General features: G+C 41.6%; 2 protein-coding genes across 16 annotated transcripts in view; one reads left to right on the forward strand and one right to left on the reverse strand.

Moving 5' to 3' along the window:
• The window catches only part of TUBGCP3 (tubulin gamma complex associated protein 3), a 73770-nt gene extending 64869 nt beyond the window's left edge, over positions 1 to 8901 (reverse strand). Inside the window, exons 1-4 of the mRNA XM_056560106.1 lie at positions 8797 to 8901; positions 6856 to 7073; positions 5796 to 5876; positions 4879 to 5051 (exon numbers count right to left, since the gene is read on the reverse strand). Coding sequence (XP_056416081.1) covers positions 4879 to 5051; positions 5796 to 5876; positions 6856 to 7073; positions 8797 to 8901 — 577 coding nt within the window. The remainder of the gene's footprint in view (positions 1 to 4878; positions 5052 to 5795; positions 5877 to 6855; positions 7074 to 8796) is intronic.
• Positions 8902 to 17867: 8966 nt separating this feature from the next.
• The window catches only part of ATP11A (ATPase phospholipid transporting 11A), a 268432-nt gene continuing 259962 nt past the window's right edge, over positions 17868 to 26337 (forward strand). For 9 of the 15 annotated variants that reach the window (XR_008888571.1, XR_008888572.1, XR_008888570.1 and 6 more), the window contains exon 1: positions 17869 to 18190. Coding sequence is in view for 9 of the 15 variants with exons in the window: in XM_056555785.1 (XP_056411760.1) it covers positions 18121 to 18190 (70 nt within the window). In the remaining 6 variants the exon portion in view is untranslated. Of the gene's footprint in view, positions 18191 to 26337 lie in introns of all 15 variants that reach the window. The other 6 variants (XR_008888568.1, XM_056555787.1, XM_056555786.1 and 3 more) reach the window with 2 other exon arrangements.

A 26337-nucleotide genomic window follows, 5' to 3' on the forward strand; every position in this document is an offset into this window, starting at 1 on the left:
CCATTTAAGCCTCAGGAACCCAACCAATTTTCATTTTCTCCTCCTCACCTTATAATAACCCTTTTCCCCCCTGATCTACAAAGCCAAAAAAGAGCTTGTTTTTTGCAGGACTGATGGACCAATTGTACTTTGTGACACCTTTCATTTCACCATAAAATTTACAGCGGAACTATATTATTTGTGAGCTGAAACTGAAAACACTATTTAAGGCTGCATTCACATGACGATTCAGGGATACGGCAGCTGGTAATCAAATTCTTTTGCTGGATCTGGCAGCCGTATCCTGGCCGGACCTGTTCTGCATCCAGTAAATTTTATTAGGCCGGACTGAGTCAGCTAGTGGCTCCAGTCGGTTCAATTATGGACCCTATATCAGTTTTTGTTGTCGGTTTTTGGTTTATTGAAATGAATAGGGTGTGGTACAGTTCGGGCGGGCATACGGCAGCAGCTGAATTTCAAATTCTCGGATCAGACTGAGATATCCCCGAATCATGCTGTGAATGCAGCCTTATGGTAAAACTGACATGTTATCTTTATTCTATGTGTCAAATACAATTACAATGTGAAAGTTTTATAGCTTTTGTTTTATTATACTACTTTTAAAAAAAAAAGTGGAAAAAAAAAAAAACTTTCCACAAATAAAATTTTCCTATTCTGCCCCAATTTTTTTTTTCTTCCATTATTGGGGAATTTTGAGGGCTTACTTTTGGTGTTGTGACCTGTAGTCTTTATCTGTAGATGGGAATATTTGATGTGATCAGAAAATATTTGCCACTCCCTTCTCTTCAACAGCACAGTACACCATACAGGATCAACGGCATTATATTTTTAATAGTTTGGACAATTCTGTATGCATCGATAATTTTATTAATTTTTTTTCTTAGTAAAAGGTGAAAAGGTGGGGGCTATTTTATATTTTTTTAAAGCATTTTTTTATTCACTTTTTCACTTCTTTTTTTCAAGTCCTTTTAATAGCAATCATTAGATTGCTCGGACTGATTAATGCTATTGCATAGCATTGATGAGTTAGATCAGTGATCTGCTGGTGCCTGGGGCAGATTGATACTGATCACGGCATTAAATGACCGACATAATTGTGACTGCTGAAGTTGCTTGCTTCATAACTGCATGTACATTTTTGTCACATTGCACCACGGCACCGGCGGCTGTGACAAAAAAGTACCTCATTGGTCATTAAGGGGTTAAAAGGTACTCAGTCTGTAAAACTATATAAGGGATATTTATGTCATAAAAGTGACAACCAAAAGACTCCCCTTCATAAGCAAAAGCAGAGGCCAGCTAACTAATGTGGTCTGCAGCTAGAGTAGAGGATATGCATAGCGACTGCAACTACAGCTTCTTGCCAGTCCTTAACCCCTTAGGGCCTTCGCCCATTTTCACCTTAGGGACTTTTGCATTAATAACTCAGATGCTTTTACCTTTTATTCTGATTCCGAGACAGTTTTTTCATGACATATTCTAGTTTAATATAATGGTAAATTGTTTTATATTAGTTTAATATAATTGGTAAATCCTTTCTTTGTGAAAAATCCCCAAATTTCATGAAAATTGCATTTTCCTAAATATGAAACTTTCTGCTTGTAAGGAAAATGGATATTCAAAATAAATTATATATTGATTCACAAATGCAATATGTCTACTTTATGTTGGCATCAGAAAATTGACATGTTTTTACTTTTTGAAGACATCAGAGGGCTTCAAAGTATAGCAGCAATTTTCCAAATTTTCACAGAAAAATCAAAATCTGAATTTTTTGAGGGACCGATTAAGTATGAAGTGGATTTGAGGGACTTTTCTGTGAGAAATACCCCATAAATGACCCCATTATAGAAAGCTGCACCCCTAAAAGTATTCAACATGACATTCAGAAAGTTTGTTAACCCTTTAGGTGTTTCACACACATGTTCTTGTAGAGCCATTTGTTTAATTTTCACAAGGGGTAAAAGGAGAGAAATCCCCCCAACATTTGTAACCCAAATGAGGAAATACCTCATATGTGGATGTAAAGTGCTCTGTGGGTGCACTAGAGGCCTCAGAAGGGAATTTGGAGAGTGAGTTTTTCTGAAATGGTTTTCGGGGGGCATGTCACATTTAGAAAGCCCATATGGTGCCAGAACAGCAAAAAAAAAAAAAAATGAAACACCCACATGGCATACTATTTTTGAAACTACACCCCTCAAGGAACGTAACAACGTAACAAGGGGTGCAGTGAGCCTTAACACCCCCCCCCACACACACACACACACACACACACAGGTGTTTGAAAACTTTTCATTAAAGTCGGAAGTGTAGGTGAAAATTCATTTTATTTTTTTCCACTAAAATTATGGTTTTCCCCAAAATGTTACATTTTTACAAGGGGTAATAGGAGAAAATGCCCCCCAAAATTTGTAACCCCATTTCTTCTGAGTATGGAAATACCACATGTGTGGATGTAAAGTGCTCTGCTGGTGCACTACAATGCTCAGAAGAAAAGGAGCTCCATTGAGCTTTTGGAGAGAGAATTTGTTTGGAATGGTAGTCAGGGGCCATGTGCCTTTACAAAGCCTCCATGGTGCCAGAACAGTGGACCCCCCCCCCCCACATGTGACCCCCATCTTAGAAACCATACCCCTCACAGAATTTAATAAGGGGTGCAGTGAGCATTTACACCCCACTGGCGTTTGACAGATTTTTGGAACAATGGGCTGTGCAAATCAAAAATCTGTCAAACACCTGTGCGGTGTAAATGCTAGCTGTACCCCTCATTACATTATGTGAGGGGTGTAGCTTCCAAAATGGGGTCACGTGTGCGTGTGGGGGGGGTCCATTGTTCGGGCACCATGGGGGCTTTTTAAATGCACGTGTCCTTCAATTTGTGAAAAATTTTCAAAAAGCCCAATGGCGCTCCTTCTCTTCCGAGCATTGTAGTTTGCCACCAGAGCACTTTACATCCACATATGGGGTATGTTCTTACTCAGAAGAAATGGGGTTACACATTTTGGGGGGGCTGGTTTCATATTTCCACTTGTGAAAATGAAAAAATTAGGGTGACACCAGCATTTTATTTAAAAAAAAAATCTCTTTTTTTTTCCATTTTCCCATCCAACTTTAACAAAAGACGTCAAACACATGTGGGGTGTTAAGGCTCACTATACCCCTTGTTAATTTCCGTGAGGGCTATAGTCCAAAATGGGGTCACATGTGGGTATTTTTTTGCTTTTATGTCAGAACTGCTGCAAAATCAGCCACCCCTGTGCAAATCACCAAATTAGGCCTTAAATGTACATAGTGCGCTCTCACTACTGGTCCCTGTTGTGCGCCCGCAGAGTATTTTACACCCACATAATGGGTATTTTCATACTTAGGAGAAATTGTGTTACAAATCTATTTTTTTTTCCCCCCCTTTTACCTTTTGTGAAAATGAAAAGTATGGGGCAACACCAGCACGTTAGTGTAAAAAATAAAAAAAAAAATTACAACATCATGCAAGTGTAGACCCCAACTTTAACTTTTCCTAAGGGGTAAAGGGAGGAAAAGCCCACAAAAATTTGTTAGGCAATTTCTCCCAAAGGGAGAAGAAATACCTTACATGTGGCACTAAATTGTTGCCTTGAAATACGACAGGGCTCCGAAGTGAGAGAGAGCCATGTGCATTTGAGGCCTAAACTAGGGATCTGCATAGGAAAGGACCTAGATGCAAGAATTACACTTGCCTCCAATATTACCCTATGGCAGTGTTTCACAAACAGGGTGCCTCCAGCTGTTGCAAAACTCCCAGCATGCCTGGAGAGTCAAGGGCTGTCCGGCAATACTGAGAGGAGTTGTTTTGCAACAGCTAGAGGCTTTGTTTTGGAAACTGTGCCGTAATGTGTATAGGGGTATATGTGTATGTAGTTTTTTACTTTTTATTTTGTGTTTGTGTAGTGTTTTTAGGGTACATTCACACGGGCAGGGGTTTACAGTGAGTTTCCAGCTGGAAGTATTATCTGCATCTCAAACTTGCGGCGGGAAACTCACTGTAAACCCCCAACTGTGTGAATGTACCCTGTACATTCACATGGGGGGGGGGGGGAACTTCAGCTGTTGCTAAACTACCACTCCCAGCATGCCCTTTGGCTGTCCGTGCATGCTGGGGGTTGTAGTTATTCAACAGCTGAAGGCACACTGGTTGCAAAACAGAGTTTGTTATCTACCTCAGTGTTTCACAACCAGTGTGCCTCTAGCTGTTGCAAAACTACAACTCCCAGCATGTATGGTCAATCAGTGCATCCTGGGAGTCGTAGTTTGCAATAGCTGGAGGCACACTGAGTTAGGTAAACTCTGTGTTTCGCAACCAGTGTGCCTTCAGCTGTTGCAAAACTACAACTCTCAGCATGCACTTACAGCCACAGGGCATGCTGGGACTGGTTGTTATGCAACAGCTGGAGGCACACTACTGCAACTCCCAGCATGCCCTTTGGCTGCCTGTGCATGCTGGGGATAGTTATGCAATAGCTGGAGGCACAAAAAATGTGCCTCCAGCTGTTGCATAACTGCAACCCCCAGCATGCACAAACTACCAAAAGGCATGCTGAGAGTTGTAGTTGTGCCTTCTGCTGTGGCATAACAACAACTCCCAGCATTCCCTTTGGTGCATGCTGGGAGTTGTTGCTAAGCAACAGCAGGGGCGGAGCGGGTGCCGTTAGGGACACCCCACAGCAGGAGTACTAATTCGGACAAGTCCTGATCAGGACGATCGTGAGGTGGCACCAGTGCATACGCCCTGCGTCCCCAAGAGGTTAAAAAACAAAAACAAAAAACGAATATAAAAACTCTATAACACGCAGTAAGAGTTATGAGCAGCGCTTTTTAGATTGTCATACAGTGTGGCCATACCGCCTGTGTCGCCCTCTCTTCTTGTTCTTGGCACACCACGGGCAACTGTATTAGGAATTGCTTTCGAGGTAGCATTCTGCAATGTTGGTTGTTGACCAGTTGCCAAGGTCCATGCAAGACGTGTGCCCAACTGCTGGCGTAGAGCATCTCCCATTTGTGTTTGATAAGGCTGTCTGGAAAAATAAAATGCTGAATGTTGTCACATGAAAAGATATAATAAAATATTTACAAATTTCATTTGTGTGAGGTACGATTATATATCTACACACACAGGGGGACATTTATCTGGTGCACGTACGTCTAAGTACTTTTTAATGCGACTTTTGTGGATAGGCATAAAGTTGCAAACAGCATTACCAAAGCAACTTTCAATTTTTACTTTGCAGTGGCTTTATGATGTGCGAATGTCATACATAGGTGGCAAACCCCTTCAAAAAGGCTCAAGTCAACTCCAGGTCTGACCTGGCTTACAATACTGGCAGTGGTAAGCACTTTTTAAAAGTCGCAAAAAAACAGACTTATGTTTTGCCTATGTTCTTCAAATTTATCAACCCCTTGTTGGTATGATAAATATGTTGTACATAAGCAAAATTAAAGCAAAAAAATTAAAAATACCTTCAGAACTCACTTGCCAAAGACAGCAATGATGAATGTCCCTCAAAGTCTTTTTGAAAGAAGACACTGATGATTTACTAAATGTCAAAGCCTGACGTTTATAAAATGTGTTCCTCCTCCTTGACCTATCCTATGCCTTTCACAGAGTCATTTACTCCCTCCTGGTACAAACTGTCAACCATACTTTCAGCGTTTCCCCCTCCCACACCACTTCCTCCCCTCCCCATTTATCTGCTGGGTTTCCTGGGCTTAGTCCTGGGACTCCTAATTATCTCTTATAGTTTTGGCCCAGGATAACTTACAGAATCCCATGGCTTTCAGTACCACTTTTACAATCATGACACTCAGATTTACCCTTAATGCTTTCCAGGATTTCCGAGTATCTGAAATTGTGTATGAAGATATAGATTATAGAGTATACCTTACACACAATTTGTAAATAATTAGTTATCAAGAAGGAGTTCCCTATTCACAGGGTATTCTTGATATTAAGCATCTTTCTATCAGTCCTCTATTGGCTCATGTAAAAGTATCATTGAACATTTCACATAAATTTCCAGGACAGTATTTTTGCTGCAGATTTCAATGTAAGCGAAACAAGCTCTCCTAAGGGGCTCAGAGAATAAGTAAAAAAATGTGGGAGGGGTAGGATTTACTGAAAAGCAACTACAAATAACAACAACCTACAGGTGTGGAGAACCACACCAAAACTGTGAATATACCCCAGATAAAATAAAGTATAATAGACGTATACAAATGATTTCATTGGGATGAAAATGTAAAAAATAAAAAAAATTATTTTATATATATATATATATATATATATATATATATATATATATACACACACACATATACATATACATATACATACATACATACATTATATATATATATATATATATATATATATATATATATATATATATATATTACCACAGACTCAATTCGTAAAAAATACATGAAGATTAAAAAAAAAAAATTATACATATAAAAAGGTGGATACTGGGGTGAGAAAGCCTGTATACCGGAGAATAAGTATAGATAATGCAAAAAGGTCTCAATGCTGCTAGTGAATTAAAGGTGAAATGGTTATCATGCACATCAATGGAATTGCACACACAGGGAAGGACAGGACAAAAAAGGGGAGCTGTATATATCCCCAAAACAAATTGTGAAAATGCCACGGTGAAAGGGTTAAATCACACTCCACTCAGTGTTTGGTGAAAAAGAAAGAAGAAAAGAAAACATGAAAAATATATAGAAGTAATGATAAAATGGAATCAATCACGAGACACTGGTGAAAATATAAGTGTATATACAACATAAAGGAAAAAATAAATAAAAAACTTGATAGCTTACCCTGGAACAAATGACTGTGGTGTAGGAGTTGGCCCATTTAAGGAATACATCCCTAAGCTGCCTATTCCACTGCTTCCCAAATTGGCAGTATTTTGTGCAGATGGTATACTACGATCCTGGTAGTTTAACTGTAGGCTCTGTGGCCTGGCATAGTAATACGGTGTAGAGTGTGCATCACGTGGCAAAGCCTGAGCAAACAAAGATGGATAGCTGGAAACCTAAGATGAAAACAACATAATGTTACAGCTTACAACATTATTTCGACATAAAAACATGGAAATAACAGTAAAGATAGGAGAACCTGCATAACTCCTCAGGGCTGGGACCTACTATGTGACTTTTCTTAAATGGGCACTGTCAGATCCAAAAACTTTTGTTACTGATGAAAATGAAAGATCTTTTGTAATATGGTTGTTTAAAATGTTTTGAATATTTAATAAAGAAAACGTCTCCTGAATATCCCACCACTAGGGGTTCCCATACATACTGGAACACTAATCAGTCCTGCAGCAGCATCAGGCATGTCCAGGAGTCATGGACAAGGCTGCATGAGCAGACACACCAATCACCTCTCACCACAAGGAGGGAGACGCCCCCTTCCCTTAAGAGCATATCTAACACTGTGAGCTAATGAAAAGAGGTATTTTTATAATAAATATATGTTTATAGGTGATAGCGGCATAAAAATTAAAATGTACATGGTAAGGATTAGGTAATAATATTTTATTTTTATTTTTAGGGGGAGGGGATCTGAAAGGTATGCAGTAGGCAGTCTACTGATAATAAACACTATACAGTGGTCCCTCAACATACGATGGTAATTCGTTCCAAACGACCCATCGTTTGTCTAATCCATCATATGTTGAGGGATTCATGCAATGTAAAAAGTGCATTTAATACTCACCTGTCCCCGCCGCTCCGGACCGCGTCCTCACCGCTCCCGATGCTGTCCCAGGGGCTCCCGATGCTGTCCCGCTGCTCCTGCATCTTCATCGGGATCCTCCGGCTTCTTCCGCATCTTCTCCGGTGTCCGGGCCTCGCTTTCTGGTGACGTTATTACGTTGGTGCGCCGAGACGGCGTGCGTAGCAATGTAATGACAACGCCGGAAAGCGAGGCCCGGACCCCAGAGAAGATGCAGAAGACGCCGGAGGATCGCAAAGTGGACCCGGAGCAGCGGGGATAGGTAAGTGAACCTGTCCGGGATGCTTACACTGCTATCCAACAGCAGCTTAAGCATTTTGCGCTGTCGGAAAGCAGTTGGGGCCATCGCATTAACTGCTTTCCGACAGCGCAAAATGCTTAAGCTGCTGTTGGATAGCAGTGTAAGCATCCCGGACAGGTTCACTTACCTATCCCCGCTGCTCCGGGTCCACTTTGCGATCCTCCGGCGTCTTCTGCATCTTCTCCGGGGTCCGGGCCTCGCTTTCCGGCGTTGTCATTACATTGCTACGCACGCCGTCTCGGCGCACCAACGTAATAACGTCACCAGAAAGCGAGGCCCGGACACCGGAGAAGATGCGGAAGACGCCGGAGGATCGCAAAGTGGACCCGGAGCAGCGGGGATAGGTAAGTGAACCTGTCCGGGATGCTTATACTGCTATCCAACAGCAGCTTAAGCATTTTGCGCTGTCGGAAAGCAGTTAATGCGATGGCCCCAACATATAAAAGCATCGTATGTCGATGCTGACATCGACATACGATGGCCTCTGAGACGCCATCGTATGTCGATTTGATCATTTGTCGGGGGGTTACTGTATTATACAAAATGTACACTTCTGGCAGGTTTCTAGCGATCTTCTGACAGTTTCCCTAAATTATATGTTTTACTTTAAAACATCATGGCTGTAACAATAGTGTTATTCTGGGTCTCTGGCAGGGGGGGGAAGCACGATAAAATCAGTATGTCTACATGCACCCTTAGGATTCTTACCACTCCATACCTTGCTTGGCTGTTTGCGTGGATCTTCGCTTAAACTAAGCAAGAGGTAGAGAATAGACCACCTGTTCTTTAATACACCCTTGAAGAGAAGCCAGAAAAAGCTCATAAATCCTTCAACCAATACAATGGATGTAGCAAATCAATCATTTCCACCCCTTTTCATAGAATCCACATATAGTTGTATAACAAAGAATACTCCAATGTACACTACAGAAAAACCCAAATAAGAAAAATGAACATAAGTTGTTGCCAACATCATAGAGAATATTACTAATCCAAGTAGGGCTGCAAATATCAATTAAAGAAAAAACAATAGGAGAGTAGAAGATCATTTCTAAGTTAGATAAGAGAGGAAGTTAAAGAAGCACTCTGGGCTTTTTTTTTTTTTTCCGTTATTCGTTCAGCATAGGCTATTATTAATTAATAATGTAGAAGTTATTGGCCCTCATTTATTATTCTAAACCCGACTTGTTTTGTCGGGTTTTTTGGGCGCATCTTTGTCTGCGCCATGTCGCAGACATCGTGCGCCAGTCTGCGACACGATGCAACATTTTTTCCCTACGGACCCAATGTGGATTCTCCCAAACCACCCAAAAAAGGGGCGTAACCTGACATTTCTGAGCTTTCCCACGTATTTATAAAGGTTTCCAACCCGAATTTATTGAATTGTTGTGGATTTTTTCCCGACAACTCAGAGGAGTTGGAAACCAAAACCTACAAAACCCACGTGCGACAAACAGGATGCGACATAATAATAAATACCAGGGGGAAAAAGCAATCGGGTAAGAAAGCAAGATAGACTTACAACCCGATTTTCTAAGTAAATGAGGGCCATTGTGTATGCCTTTGAGATTGGCTCAATGTGGGTTTGCAATTCCATACTGAAATAATTCTGTAATGCAGGTTACAATTCCCATGAATCCTCTTATTGAGGGTTTTTATGACTGCAGCTGGTCATCTAATTAAAAAGGGGTTTACAGTATTAGAAAAAACAGATATTTTCTTAAGAAAAAACAGCACCACACTTGTCCTCGGGTTGTGTGTGGTATTGCAGTCCAATTCCATTGAATTAAGCAAAGTTATAATATCAAACACAACCCGAGGACAGGTCTGGTGTTATTTCTGGACAAAGCAAAGTTTTTTTTTTTTTATTCCTGAATAACCCCTTAACGGTACATTCACATAGACAGGATCTGCTGCATATTTTGTGCAACTGATTTTGCTAAACATTAACTTCAAAGGATAGCAAAATCAGCTGTACAAAATATGCAACAGATCCTGTACCTGTGAGCGTACCCTAAAAGAGTTATGTAGTATAAACAGAACTTAAAGGGGTATCTAAAGCATAGGGGATAAGATGTTTGATCATTGGGGTCCCACCGCTGTGGACCCCCACAATCTCCGGTCTGGAAGCGGCAGCGTCTGGAATACAAAAGCTTGGAGCTTCCATGTTTGTGACGTCATGCCATGTCCCCTCCATTCAGGTCTACATGGGAGGGGGCATGACTGCTAGTACATTGTCATCATGCCTCATTCATTCCATAGACATGACTGGAGGCTGTAGTCGCCGGTCATCCGGCACGGAGCAGAGTTCGATCTGTGCACGGATGACTAGGGTGCCGTGCCGGAAATCTCTGGGGTCCCCAGCTATCCTTTGGATAGTGGATAAGATGTTTTTTGGTGGAGTATCCCTTTAACCATTTGTAACGCTTGCATCCAAGTCCACCCCTATGCAAATCCCTAATCTAGGCCTCAAATGCGCATGACACTCTCTCACTTTGGAGCCCTGTCGTATTTCAAGGAAACAGTTTAGGGCCACATATGGGGTATTTCCGTACTCGGGAGCAATTGTGTTACAAATTTTGGGGGGCTTTTTCTCCTTTTACCCCTTATGAAAAGGAAAAGTTGGGGTCTACACCAGCCCGTTAGTGTAAATAAAAAATAAAAAATGTTTACACCAACATGCTGGTGTTGCCTCACTCTTAATTTTCACAAGAGGTAAAAGGAAAAAAAAGACCCCCAAAATTTGTAACGCAATTTCTCTTGAGTACGGAAATACCCCATATGTGGACGTAAAATACAGTTCTGACAAATGCAAAAATACCCACGCGTGACCCCATTTTGGAAACTACACCCCTCACAGAACGTAACAAGGGGTATAGTGAGCCTTAACATCCCACAGGTGTTTGACGAATTCCCATTAAATTTGAATGAAAAAAAAAAAATTACCTTAAATTTTTCATTTTCACCAGGGAAAATAGGAAAAAAAGCCCCCCAAAATTTGTAACCCCATTTCTTTTGAGTAAGAACATACCCCATATATGAATGTAAAGTGCTCTGCGGGGGCACTACAATGCTCAGAAAAGAAGGAGCCCCATTGGGCTTTTGGAGAGAAAATTTGTCCGAAATTTAAGGCCACGTGTGTTAACAAAGCCCCCATGGTGCCAGAACAATGCACCCCCCCCCCCCCCACGTGATCCCATTTTGGAAACTACACCCCTCACGTAATGTATTAAGGGGAACAGTGAGCATTTACACCCCACAGGTGTCTGACAGATTTTTGGAACAGTGGTCCGTGAAAACGAAAAATGTAAATTTTCATTTGCACAGCCCACTGTTCCAAAGATCTGTCAATGTAGTGTAAATGCTCACTGCACCCCTTATTAAATTCTTTGAGGGGTGTAGTTTCCAAAATGGGGTCACATGTGGGGAGGGGGGTCCACTGTTCTGGCACCACGGGGGTTTTGGGCTTTGTAAAGGCACATGGTCCCCGACTTCCATTCCAATCAAATTCTCTCTCCAAAAGCTCAATGGCACTCCTCTTCTGAGCATTGAAGTGCGCCAGCAGAGAACTTGACATCCACACATTGGGTATTTCCATACTAAGAAGAAATGGGGTTACACATTTGGGGGGCATTTTCTCCAATTACCCTTTGTAAAAGTGATAAATTTGGGGGAAAACTGCACTTTAGGGAAAAAATTTTAATTTCATTTACACATCAGACTTTAACGAAAAGTCGTCAAGTATCTGTGGGGTGTTAAGGCTCACTGCACCCCTTGTTACGTTCCTTGAGGGGGTGTAGTTTTCAAAATAATATACTATGTGTTTTTTTTTGTTTTTTTTCTCTCTGTTATTGCACCACAGGGGCTTCCTAAATGTGACATGCTCCCCAAAAACCATTTCAGCAAAATCCCATTATTACTCCTTCCCTTCTGAGCCCTCTAGTGCACCCACAGAGCACTTTACTTTCACATATGAGGTATTTCCTTACTGGAGACCGCTAGGACCCCCCCCCCCCCCCACACACACACGCGAGCTACCATACAGCACCCCAGCTCCCCTCATGAACGGAGGGGTGTTGACCACGGCACAAAGCTGTGGTCAACAAGACCCTCCATGCATCTCTATGGGAGAGCTTAAGATACAGCATTTGGGTATCTCCAGGTCTCCTATAGGGATGCATGGAGAAAGAGTGTTGACCACAGCTTTGTGCCGTGGTCGACACACAGCATTCATTCAGAGAGCCAGGGTGCTGGGTGGGTGATCATAAGGGTTCCCAGCAGTTGGACCCCCCATGATCTGAAACTAATCCTGCAGATAGTGGATATGTTGTGTTATACTGGACTACTCCTTTAAGCTGCTAGAGCTGGAGTTCACCTAGGTAAATCCTGGTGATTATGTGCAATTTTGATGTGTTTTCTTCTTTAAAGTGCAGTTTTTACAGAAATTTTGCCATAAGACAAAAGTGATAGGACATATCGCGATTGAGTTATCTTATGAAGATTTATAATCTTAAGTCTGTGCTCCATCATTCAATCCTTACTGCATTTTAAATTTTTTTTGTCACAAACTTTAAATGCATTTTTGCTGTGCTTTTTCAAAATCAAGGTAGACATTACATGTTTTACTGTAAGTTGCAAAATCGTGGTTAAGATATCCAAATTTTTGACACAATGTTGGGAAAATCACAGCAAAAACACAAAGAACAAATGCAGCAGAAAAAAAAAAAAAAAAAAAAAAAAAAAGAGTGTGAACACCGCCTGGGAAGTGTATAACTACTATGAAGGAGATTTATCAATCATAGTAGATTATTTTTTTTTGCATAAAAAAAAAGTTGCACGTACTTGCGCACGGGCAACTTTCCTTTACATGCTGCGACTTTTAGATTTTTGCTTATTCCAAAGCGTATTTCTGAAATCTGCTCATGTAGTAATTTTTTTTTGACTTTGCAGTGGTCATGTATTTATCAAATGCGATAGCCGCTATTTATGAAGAGAAAGAGTCGCATCTCCATCTAAAAGTCGCTTATGTATTCCAGGTCCAACCTGGCTTACAGAAAGTGAATACGTCTGCAAAAAAGGACATAAACACCCATTTTAACAACTGTTCTTGTTCTTCATCATGAAACAACGCTACTACATTAATGGTAATTATAGAAAAAATGTATTATATAACTAATTATTAATTTTAAGGTTGAAAATAAACACTGCACACCTTGTTAATTTTAGGACACGTACATGGTGGTGTACCCACTACATTTTAAAATTCATGTGTTAAAATAGAATAAGGCACAATATAGTTGTGTAAAAGTTTTTACAGACTACATAAATAACCCATATGTGGCACTATAATTTTTCCTAAAAAAAAAAATGTGTGTGGCTTCACTATTGTTTATGTGCCTGTTGATGCTGCGCTGTCTTTCTTCCTGATGTAAACTCCGGCCTCAGCGCAGCGACGCAAGACTCCACCCACCCCCCCATCACTCTCTAGCAATGCTACTTGTAATAAAGGGTAGATAAAGAACTTCGGGTATTAACATAAGGGAAAACTTTTCTGCTTTAAAAAATGCATTTGTAAGCGGGTTTCCCGGGTTTTGCTTACATGCGATTTATTTATCATGGTTGTGCGGCTATTTGATAAATAGGTAGCATGTAAGCAAAAGTAAGTTAAAAAAAATTGTCATATAAAAGCCATACGTTTGATCCCATTTATACAACAGCACCATACAGATCTGGGAGGGGTCTGGGAGCTAGCAGGAGGGGGATCTGAAAGTGGATGATGTCATTCTGCAGTTCATAAAAAGTCAGCTGACCCAGGAATGACCTCCTCTGACAAACATTAAAAGGGGTACTCCGCTGCTAAGCGTTTGGAACAAACTGTTCCGAACGCTGGAGGCGGGAGCTCGTGATGTCATAGCCATGCCCCCTCAATGCAATTTTGGACTGTTCACCATATGGGATCATTGAGGTCACATTTTTATAGTTCAGAGAATTCTGCACAAGGCAATACTTTATATGTTTATTTTTATATATTTGGAGAAAAAAAATGGGAAAAGGGGGGCGATTTTCCGCTGACTGATTCCTATGGACCACACTAACATTAACAAAAACCCTACTATGAAAAACTATACCAATAGTGTATGACCATCATTAGAGTGCAGAGACACAAACTTCTGCTTTAGAGCAGAGGTACATCAAGTACTATTTTGCATGACAAACCCTATTATCCCTCAATCTGATGAAGTAATTGTTATTTCGGTCACCGAATCAATAGTGTATTTAACCTTCAGTTTGAAACACAAGCAGCTTAAAAAGCTTGTATGTGAAAAAAGTTCAATAAATGTGTGGCACAATAAACCACATGCTCCTAAAAATAAACCTTCACTGCTCAGGGTAGGCCATAATGTTAAAAATCAAATAAATAAAAAAATCTATTCCTTACAAGTTTCCAATTATCAAGGATGCTAAAAGGGTTTAATGGTTCAAAAATAACAACAGAAAACCCACTGCTTTTATAATGGCAGCTCTGCCCTTCCTATGTCTCCATAAAACATTGCCTATAAGACTTACACTGCAGAAAAATGGAATCTATAAGCCTTTCAACACATCAAACCCCCAACATTTTAAACAAGTTAAAGTGCTTGAACATTTTAATAACCAAAATATCAAAACAAAACATTCTAGCCTCCTTTATATCCCATTTTACTGCATAGCATTGACTAATACCAACATTATACAACAATTTCTGCAGTACACATACAGACCCATGTAATTATTCTGCTGGATTATTTGCATTCATTGGAAAAGGAATTTCACTATTAAAATAACTATTGAAATTAATGTAAGAAAAGGTCTGTACAGAACATCAGCATATGTCTACATTAGTAATATAGTGCAAAGGGTTGGAAAAAGACCAGAGTCCATCAATTTCAACCTATAACCCTATTGAGTTCCTGCCGAGTTGATCCAGAGGAAGGCAAAATAACCCTCATACTAGAGGTAAAAATTCCTTCCCGACTCCAAATATGTCAGAATAAATCCCTGGATCAACGTTCTGTCCCTATAAATCTAGGATACATAACCTGTAATGTTATTATTCTCCTAAAATGCATCCCCTTTTGAACCCCTTTTGAACTCTTTTTCCGAGTTAACCATGACCACCTCCTCCGAATTCCACAGTCTCACTGCTCTTACAGTAAAGAACCCCTGTCTGTTCTGGTGTAGAAACCTTCTAGAAACAGTCCTGGGTATAAATAGATCATGGGAGAAATCTCTGTACTGTCCCCTGATATATTTATACATAGTTATTAGGTCTCCCCTAAGCCTTCTTTTTTCTAAACTAAATAACCCCAATTCTGATAATCTTTCTGGGTACTGTAGTTCTCCTATTCCCCTTATTACTCTGGTTGCCCGTCTTTGAGCCCTCTCCAGCTCCACTATATCTTTCTTGCAAACTGAAAAGATTGTTACTTTACTATTCAACCCCTCTACAAGGTGATTAATGAATATATTAAATAGAACAGGACCCAAGAAGGACCCCTGTGGTACCCCACTAGTAACAGTCACCCAATCAAAATAAGTACCAATAACCCCTTAAGGACTCTTTGCATTTCCATTTTTTCCTCCTTACCTTCTAAAAACCATAACGCTTTCAATTTTGCACCTAAAAATCCATATGATGGCTTATTTTTTGCTCCACCAATTCTACTTTTCAGTGACATTAGTCATTTTACCCAAAAATCCACCCTGAAACGGGAAAAAAAAAAAATCATTGTGCTACAAAATTGAAGAAAGAATTTCATTTTGTAACTTTCGGGGGCTTCCGTTTCTGCGCAGTGCATTTTTTGGTCAAAATGACACCTTCTCTTTATTCTGTAGGTCCATACGGTTAAAATGATACTCTACTTCTATAGATTTGATATTGTTGTACTTCTGAAAAAAATCATAACTACATGAAGGAAAATGTATACGTTTAAAATTGTCATCTTCTGACCCCTGTAAATTTTTTATTTTTCCGCGTACGGGCCGGTATGAGGACTCATTTTTTGCGCAGTGTTCTGTTTTTATCGGTACCATTTTTGTGTTGATCAGACTTTGATCGCTTTTTATTCATTTATTTATGATATACAAAGTGACCAAAAATACACTATTTTGGACTTTTTTTGCGCGTACGCCATTGACCGTGTGGTTTAATTAATGATATAATTTTATAGTTCAGACATTTACGCACGCGGCGATACCACATGTAAATTTTTATTTACACTTTTTTTTATGGGAAAAGGGGGGTGATTCAAAATTTTATTAGGGAAGGGGTTAAATGACCTTTGTTAACCATAGGGGGCTATAGCACTGCACACACTGATCTCTTATGCTGATCCCTGCAAAGCCATAGCTTTGCAGGGATCAGTCAGATAGGGGCTCGATTGCTCAAGCGTTTACTTTCATTTTCAGACGCAGCGATCAACTTTGATCACCGCGTCTGAAGGGTTAACAGCGCGCGGCGCAACGATCGGTGCCGCGCGCTGTTAGCTCAGGGTCCCGGCTATCGTTAGTAGCCGGGACCGACCCGGTGTGATGCGGTGTGATGTGGGGTTTTTCGCACCGGGACCGGGCTCAGGGTGTACTGGTACACCCTGAGTCCTTAAGAGGTAAATAACCACCTTCTGTTTCCTATCACTGAGCCAGTTACTTATCCACTTACATTCTCTTCCGGCAGAATCCTTCTCATTTTTTGCACCAACCTTTTATATGGCACCGTATCAAATGCTTTGGAAAAATCCAGATATACGACATCAAGCGATTGCCCCGGTCCAGTCTGGAGTTCACCTCCTCATAAAAGCTGATCAGGTTAGTTTGACAGGACCGATCCCTCATAAAGCCATGCTGATATGGTATCATACATTTATTTTTATCAAGATACTCCAAAATAGCATATCTTAGAAAACCCTCAAACAATTTACATACATTCTGGGCCTCCACATGTGTGTAGATTCTCTATCATAAAACTATTTTAGAGGTCTGCCATTATCACGGGCAGCCAATGAATTGGGGGAAGGGGGTCCAGATATAACTTCAAATTTATTATTGTAGTGTAAAATCAATCCAGCAATTAGAGGTAACAAACACTGGATCAAACGCGTTTCAGTCACATAGACCGGTCAAACACGCTGAGAAACCGACAACAGAATTTGCAACTTTTAGACGCCACGATAAAATTTGATCGGCGATGACCAGCATTAGTTGTGGGTTCTGGTTGTTGATAGCAACCAAGTACTCACTGTGTATGAAAAGCGCTCAGCTTCTGAGCGTGCTTCATACAGTGGTAGCCGCCAATGAATGTAAACATACACCCATAGTCGTTAAGAGGTTAAGTAAGCCAACGGTAGGTTTGAATCAGACCTATGACTAAGGTCCACCTGATCGAAATGCATCAGATCCGGTGTTCATGTTACCTCTAGTTGCTGGATATAGGGATTTTATACTACAATAATAAAGTTCAAGTGTTATCTGGAACACCCTGGATGGGGTATTGGCTTTTTGCAACTGTTGTTTGTTTGGCCTCACTTTCACCTATCCGTGCTGGATGGTGCATCTAGAATAAGAGGTGAGAGCTGGCAGTGGTGTGCAATTGTACATTCGTCAACTAGGAAGAATCCATGGTAAGGTTTCTGGGTGTGTGGTGCACTGCTGTGGGCTACAGTAATGGGCTGGATGCGGCCCCTGATGCCTCTACCTGACTTCTCCTCTGTGACCAGTAAACTGTATGGGACACGGCTCATGCACTTACAAGCGAGTTGTGCACGAGCCACATACCATGCAGTTTACTGGTCACTGAGGAGAAGTCAGTAAGGGGTGGTCAGGGCTGCATTCAGCCCATTACCAAAGGCTCAGCTGGGGATACAGCCGTCTGCTGTATGACCATCACAGTTCAACAACAGGGTGGATATGCCAGTCACTGTCCAGAAAAGACAAGGGTGGACCCGAGGCTGCTGAAGGTGGCCTACAGACAGGAGATGACCCTCCCTGTGGAGGAAGTGGAGCAGAGATGAAAGGATCTGTGCCTGCCCCAAGCTCAGCTTCTCAACATCCCGGAGCTGGACCACAAGGAGAGAGAGGTAAGGTTGATGAAATTCCTTCCCCTGGCCTGCCGTGCCCTTCATGAAATTCCTTCCCCTGGCCTGCCGTGCCCTTCATGAAATTCCTTCCCCTGGCCTGCCGTGCCCTTCATGAAATTCCTTCCCCTGGCCTGCCGTGCCCTTCATGAAATTCCTTCCCCTGGCCTGCCGTGCCCTTCATGAAATTCCTTCCCCTGGCCTGCCGTGCCCTTCATGAAATTCCTTCCCCTGGCCTGCCGTGCCCTTCATGAAATTCCTTCCCCTGGCCTGCCGTGCCCTTCATGAAATTCCTTCCCCTGGCCTGCCGTGCCCTTCATGAAATTCCTTCCCCTGGCCTGCAGTGCCCTTCATGAAATTCCTTCCCCTGGCCTGCAGTGCCCTTCATGAAATTCCTTCCCCTGGCCTGCAGTGCCCTTCATGAAATTCCTTCCCCTGGCCTGCAGTGCCCTTCATGAAATTCCTTCCCCTGGCCTGCAGTGCCCTTCATGAAATTCCTTCCCCTGGCCTGCAGTGCCCTTCATGAAATTCCTTCCCCTGGCCTGCAGTGCCCTTCATGAAATTCCTTCCCCTGGCCTGCAGTGCCCTTCATGAAATTCCTTCCCCTGGCCTGCAGTGCCCTTCATGAAATTCCTTCCCCTGGCCTGCAGTGCCCTTCATGAAATTCCTTCCCCTGGCCTGCAGTGCCCTTCATGAAATTCCTTCCCCTGGCCTGCAGTGCCCTTCATGAAATTCCTTCCCCTGGCCTGCAGTGCCCTTCATGAAATTCCTTCCCCTGGCCTGCAGTGCCCTTCATGAAATTCCTTCCCCTGGCCTGCAGTGCCCTTCATGAAATTCCTTCCCCTGGCCTGCAGTGCCCTTCATGAAATTCCTTCCCCTGGCCTGCAGTGCCCTTCATGAAATTCCTTCCCCTGGCCTGCAGTGCCCTTCATGAAATTCCTTCCCCTGGCCTGCAGTGCCCTTCATGAAATTCCTTCCCCTGGCCTGCAGTGTCCTTCATGAAATTCCTTCCCCTGGATGTTTGCTGTGCGAAAAAGGGGGGTCAAGGGGGCATGGGGTTTCGTGGTAGTCTGTTGGTGGCGCGAATGGCACTAGCACAATCACTACAGCCCCTTCAAACAACTGATAAGACCTCCAGATGTTGATGGCCTACCTGGGGAATAGGTCATTAACTTTTTAAGGGTGCATAACTCTTTAAAAGTTAGGAGACTGGAGTAAAGTCAGCAGCAAGAACAGAATACAAAGCAAATTTAAGTGTAACTTACTGCTCAATATTTTATAAGCAACCAGGCATCATGTTTACAGGTGAGGCCTCAGACAGCTATCATTCCATTGTGTAAATATATTCACCAGAAGGACAATGGCTGTAATACACAACCACACTGACATTACCCTTGCCAGGATCAGGGAAAACTCTGATTTCAGCAACTCACCTACCTGTTCAGTGACACAGCCAAAAAAAAAAAAAAACACAAAAATAAAATGATTGCCTAAGCTAGCATTACTCTAGAGACCATTTCCGTAAAGACAAAAGGTCCTAAGAGACATCTGTAAGAGCTGCCTGTTCATATATCAATACACAGACATAATAAACTATCATACATTAATATGCCAGTATATTGTACTAAACAAATTAAATTAAAGTGTATGTCCAAAGCTGCTCTCCTGCCCAGATCTGTGCAGAGACACAAAGCTGACGCTGGGCGGTAAAGTTGCCGAGGCTACCATATGACGCCTAGCAAGTTCCATTTATCAGAAAAGGACTCGTGCATAGAACTCTGTGGGCGTCATACAGTTGCATCGGCAACTTTACTGCCCAGCTCCAGCTGTCTCCCTCCACAGCGCTCTGTGCAGAATGGAAGGGAGAATAGTGACGGACTAACTTAACATTTCTTTATCAGGACCCTATATTACTGCTCTTTTGCAACATTACAAGTTATGTGTTCTTGAATTCTGCAATGAAGTACTCAAATAAATTCCTGCAGTGATTTAACTGATTCCCAAAGTAGACAGTATTTTGCCTTAAACTCAGAACAAAGGAGACATTACAGCATATGTAGAAGTAGGACAGTGGTCTGGAAAACCATTATATCAGTTAATCTAAGTGTCATCAAGTTTTTCCCTCTTACCTGAGATTGGAGCTTTCTGTGAAGCTCGGAAAACAGAGCGCCATCTGCTTCTCTTCTCTGCCTCACAACTGCAATAAAACAAACTATTACTCAGAAGAAAGGATCAAGGATTAACCCCCTAAGGACCAGGCCAATTTTATTATTGAGTTTTAGTTTTTTCCTCCTCGCCTACTAAAATCCATAACTCTTTTATATTTTAAATCTACAGACCCATATAAGGGCTTTTTTTTTGCGTGACCAATTGTACTTTGTAATGAAACTTCTCATTTTACCATAAAATGTACGGCGAACCCCAAAAAAAATTTTTTTAGGGAGGAAATTTAAATGAAAAACACAATTTTGCACATTTTGGAGGGGTTCGTTTTCACACTGTACACTTTACAGTAAAAATGACATGTGTTCTTTATTCTGTGGGTCAATACGATTAAAATGATACCCATGGCTAGATACTTTTTTTTTTTTTTAGCGGTACAAAAATATAAAACTAAACTTTTTGTACAAAATCAGTCATCTAATATCGCCCTATTTTGACCACCTACTTTTTAATTTTTCCGTATATAGGGTGGTATGAGGGCTCATTTTTGCATCTGTACTTTTTAATCAATACCACATTTGCATACATAAAACTTAGATAATTTTTTATAAAAAATTATTTTTTTTATAAAATGTGACTAAAAAGCAGCATTTTTGGACCTTTTTTTATTTTTTATGTTTACACCGTTCACCGTACGGGATCGTTAACATTATATTTTGATAGTTCGGACATTTACGCATGCGGCGATACCAAATAGGTTTATAAAAAAAAAAATGTACGCTTTTTGGGAGTAAAATGGTTAGAACGGACAGTTTTATTGAGCGAGGGGATTTTTCATGTTTGATTTAAACTTTTTTACACTTTTTATGTCCCCATAGAGGACTATTTATAGCAATCACTTGATTGCTAATACTGTTCAGTGCTGTGCATAGGGCATAGCACTGATCAGTATTATCGGTGATCTTCTGCTTTGGTCTGCTCGATCTCAGACCAGAGCAGGAGACAGACAGACTGAGGCAGGCGAGGGGACCTCCGTCCGCCATTACAGATAATCGAATCCCCGCGGCCCATACGATCATCTATTTTAACATGCGCACTCCCGCAGATGCTGTGATCGCGGATGTCGCCCATTGCCAGCGCTCCGATGCTCGCAGTCATACACAGGACGTAAATGTACGTCCTGGTGTGCTAAGTACCGCCGCACCAGGACGTACATTTACGTCCGTGGTTGTTAAAGGGGGTTGTTGGACATACATTTGTTTATACATACAGTGGTGCTTAAAAGTTTGTAAACCATTCAGAACTTTCTCTAGGTCTGCATAAGTTTGACAAAACTAAAAATCTAATTTTAGTCCTAAAAGTAGATAGAGAAACAAACCTAAGATATTATTGGGAAAACATTTTACAATATTGCATATCTGTAAGTGGCAAAAGCATATGAACCTTTGCTTTCACTATCTGGTATGCCCCCCCTTGTGCAGCAATAACAGCAATATTCCTGGAAATTGTTGGTTAGTCCATTTCTCTATACAAAACAATTTCAACTCTCTTGCTGGTGTGTTTCCTCCTATAAAACACCTGTGAAAGATAAAAGAAGCAATCTGATTGGTTGCTATGGGCAACTGGTCAACTTTTTCTCAGCACAGGTCTTGATGGATCTCCCCCAGTGTGTGTTTTCACAAGACTCATTTTAAGGTCTGTCACAACCCAGTTTGGTTTGTGTTAACAATTCCTCTTCCAGGTCAGGGGGGGGGGGGGGGGTCATTTGGCTATCCACAAATGATTTGCTACTCAGTTCTTAAACTGTTCCTATTGATGTGGACGTCAGGTACCTCATTCTCTCATGGACAATCTGATAATTAGCCTCATTGACCTTTCTCTTCATGTGGTTCAGGGTACAGTGGCACTATGCGGGTACCTGAATTTTACATAGGATCATACCCTTGATATTTCTACAGGTGGCTTTAGTCTCTCTTATGCTGAGATGAAGAAAGTGAAACTATCTTGTCCAGTTGCAACTGTGTAATTCCTGGTGACTAGTACATGCCTCTGTCAAGGATTATAGGTTTTTCTCCTCCACTCAAGGTTTCTACAGTCGCCTGAACAACATTCTGTTTCAACATAATGCCCCCTCTTGGTTCTCCTCCTCTTCCACTGGGGATATTCTGTCATCTAATCTTTTGCTCCCTCTAATATCCATTCCTGACGCAGTCCGTATGGTCGTAAAAGTTGGAAGAATCCCTACATTAGGATAATGCATGTGCAGCTGATCTATCACTATTGCCAACTTTGTGAGGGATCACATGCTTTGTACCCTCAGTAGGAAGTGCTTAAATGCGTCTTCAGGGGAGTCATAATTAGTCACGGCTCTCGACTTAAAAGGGAAAAGGCCCACTCTTTGCGACAAACTCTACTCAAAGTCTCTTCTCTTAAGCTCTCTAAGGTGAAACGCCTGTTGGAGGCCTCTTGGGGTTGTTTGCTTCAGGCAGGCTGAAGAAAATGTTATGAATATGGAAACAAGAGTGGGCATAGATTGCCAGAAAATTATTATGAAATAGACTTGAGCAATTCCATGCATTAAAACCCCTTCAGGCTTGATCGTCTATAACACTGATGCAATTACATCTTATTTCCATTACTTCTTTTCTGATCTTTATAATCTCCCACCCACCAAGTTGCCTCCTCCCCTTCTCCACCTTCCTATTTCCCTCAACTCCCTCTGGATTCCCCTTAAGTTCTGGAAAGTCCTTTTTCACTAGGGGAATTCTCTTGAATGATAAAAGGATCTTTCTAGTCCAGATGGCTACACCTCCCAATTTACAAAACCTTTTTGGACTCTCTGACCCCTCACATGCTGTAGGCCATTAGTTTTGTGTCCCCCTCCAACCCCCTCCCATTTGCCTCCACCATGGCACATGTGGTGGTTCTTCCTAAACCTGGAAATGATTCTCAATCCTGTGTCAATTGAACACTGGGTGAGATTCATCAAAACTTGTGCAGAGGAAAAGGCGACCAGTTGCCCATAGCAACCAATCAGATCGCTGTCATTTTCAAAAAGGCCTCGGAAAAATAAAAGATGCAATCGGATTGGTTGCTATAGGCAACTGGTCAACTTTTCCTCTGCACAGATCTTAAAGAATCTCCCCCATTGATCTTAAGATGTATTCAAAATAATTAGATAACTGCTTAAATGCTGTCCTACGTTCCCTTATAAATCCAGACCAGGTGGGGTTTGTGCTGGAGAAGGAGGCCAGGGAGAACATGAGCAAGACATTGGATATAATGCATTATGCACAGTCCAGAAAAAAATCCTGATTATTCTCTTCCTTGATGCAGAGATTGGATTTTCTGGCTTTCCCTGGCACAAACCCTACAACATATTGGCTTAGGCGCTCGCTTCTCCGCTAAGATCCTGGCTAGAGATGAGCGAACTTACAGTAAATTAGATTCGTCACGAACTTCTCGGCTCGGCGGTTGCTGACTTTTCCTGCATAAATTAGTTCAGCTTTCAGATGCTCCCGATGGGCTGGAAAAGGTGGATACAGTCCTAGGAGACTCTTTCCTAGGATTGTATCCACCTTTTCCAGCCCACGGGAGCACCGGAAAGCTGAACTAATTTATGCAGGAAAAAAGTCAGCAACCGCCGAGCTGAGAAGTTCGTGACAAATCAAATTTACTGTAAGTTCGCTCATCTCTAATCCTGGCACTTAAACAGTCTCCAGCTGCCCAGTTTAAAATTAATAGTTCTCTGCAGGATACTGTCCCTTGGGCATAAAAACCAAAAAACAGAATATAGAATCAGCGATACAATCATAACCTCAGTAAAGGGAAAGGGATTTATGGGTCATTATTTCAGCAAACTTACAGGTAGGCAGACAATGGCATATAGCAGGCAATGGTAGCAGAATGCTTGGGTGTATAGGAAGAGGTATATCGTACAACACTCATAGAAAGATAGAATAGACCCAGCACTGGCACCAGTGAGAGGAAGCGCAACCCTCCGGCTCTGCACAGCCGATCCAAATACTCCAAATACGGCATGCTGAAGTGGTGGTGCTAATACGCTGAGCACATATACAGGTAGTCCAACATAGCAAAAGAGAAGAGTACGAACAGAGCACTCACTAGAGACCAAGGTAGTGGAACAAGATTTCTTTACTCATACTTCATGTAAGGCAAACGGGAGGCAGGAGATGGACCGAGTGGGGGAGCAGACGCGTCTGCTCCCCCACTCGGTCCATCTCCTTCCTCCCTGTGTGCCTCACATAAAAGTACAAATAAAGAAATCTTCTTGTTCCACTACCTTGGTCCATGGTGAGTGGTCCGTTCATACTCTTCTCCTTTGCTATGTTGTATAAAGAGAGGTATTTGCAGTGGAGAGGTAAGTGCTTATGCCGCTGTACAGAGCACTGGTAAGAAATCACTTGGAGTATTGTGCGCAGTACTGGAGACCGTATCTCCAAAAGGATATAAATATGTTGGAGAACTTTCAGAGAGGAGCTACTAAACTAGTGCACGGATTGCAGGATAAAACTAGATTCAGGGCCAGCCCTACAATGGGTCCCGCTGGGTCCATTGGACACAGGCGGCAACTTCACCTATACATCATCGGTCGGGTGAGATGAATATAACGCTGGCCTGCGGGTCGGGTCTGCATCATAACCAGAAGATCCCCACTGCTATCAGCAACTGATATCTGATGGTAATGACGAACATCGGAGTTGGCTCTAGCGTCTGTCATTTAAATGGTTACATGGCAACCACAGCATTTAAACATTAAATGGCTGTAATTCCTGGGGTCTAGGGGGCCCATCTGCAGCTCTGATGTAATGGTAGGCTGCAGAAGGGTTGCTGGGGAAGAACGGGTATTGACCCTTTCTTCCCAGTGCTCCAAGGATCGGCAATTACTGAAGACTACCTTTGGCAGCCCTAAGCAATAGAGTGCCAGAACATAGAACAATGTAATGCAATAGCATTTCATGGATCTATGTAATCTACTGATGGCTTATGACAGGCCCCATATAAAGTGTTTTAAATATGTTAAAAAATGTTTTTTTTAAATATAACCACCCCACCTCAATAAAAGTTTAAATCACCCCCCTTTTCCCAATAAAACACTGTAAAAAGAATAATTAAAAATATATTTGGTATCGCCAAGTGCGTAATTGTTCAATCTATTAAATTAGGATGTTCCTGATGCTGCACGGTAAATGGCGTAAACGCAAAATTTGCTGATTTTTGGTCACATCACGTCTCAGAAAAAAAAGTTACAAAAAGTGATAAAGTCATAGATTTGCAAAAGAAGTTTCGTTACAAACTTCCGCTCGCGGTGCAAAAAATTATCCCTAACATTGCTCTGTAGGTGAAAAAAAATAAGTTCTAAGGGTCAGAACATGGCATTGAACAAACTCTTTTTTTACCTTATAACGTATCATTGGTATCATTGGAATCATACTGACCCACAGAATAAAGATACCATGTCATTTCATTCTGGACTCTGGGCCAGTCCTGGTTATTTCCTAACATCTATAGCTTGGAAGAAAGACAAGACAGAGGGGACAGAAATGCTTAAATGCATAAAGGTATCAACACCAAGGAGAAGAGTTTATTTAAGAGAAGAAAAACTACCACAAGAGGACATAAATTAGACGGACAATGGTTTAAAGGTAATATTGGCAGATAAGAACCATTTGGCCTATCTACTTGTACACGTACGTAGATTTGATGCGCAGGATTTGATGCACAGGATTTTCTGCTGCAGACTACGTAGACTTGTAATCTTCAGTTATAAATCCTGCGCATCAAATACGCATAGTATCCTGTACATGTGAACGTACCCTCACTGTATTTGCAGCTACCACTTTTACAGGAAGGCTATTGCATGCATCCACTACTCTCTCATACTTCTATTTGTATCTTTGCCTTCTCTGATAGCTCGCCTGTCTGAGTTTGGAACATGGCCCAACTTAAAGATAAATCTCTCCAAA

This window comes from Hyla sarda, chromosome 2, assembly GCF_029499605.1.
Source record: "Hyla sarda isolate aHylSar1 chromosome 2, aHylSar1.hap1, whole genome shotgun sequence".
In the NCBI taxonomy this organism is placed as follows: Eukaryota; Metazoa; Chordata; class Amphibia; order Anura; family Hylidae; genus Hyla; species Hyla sarda.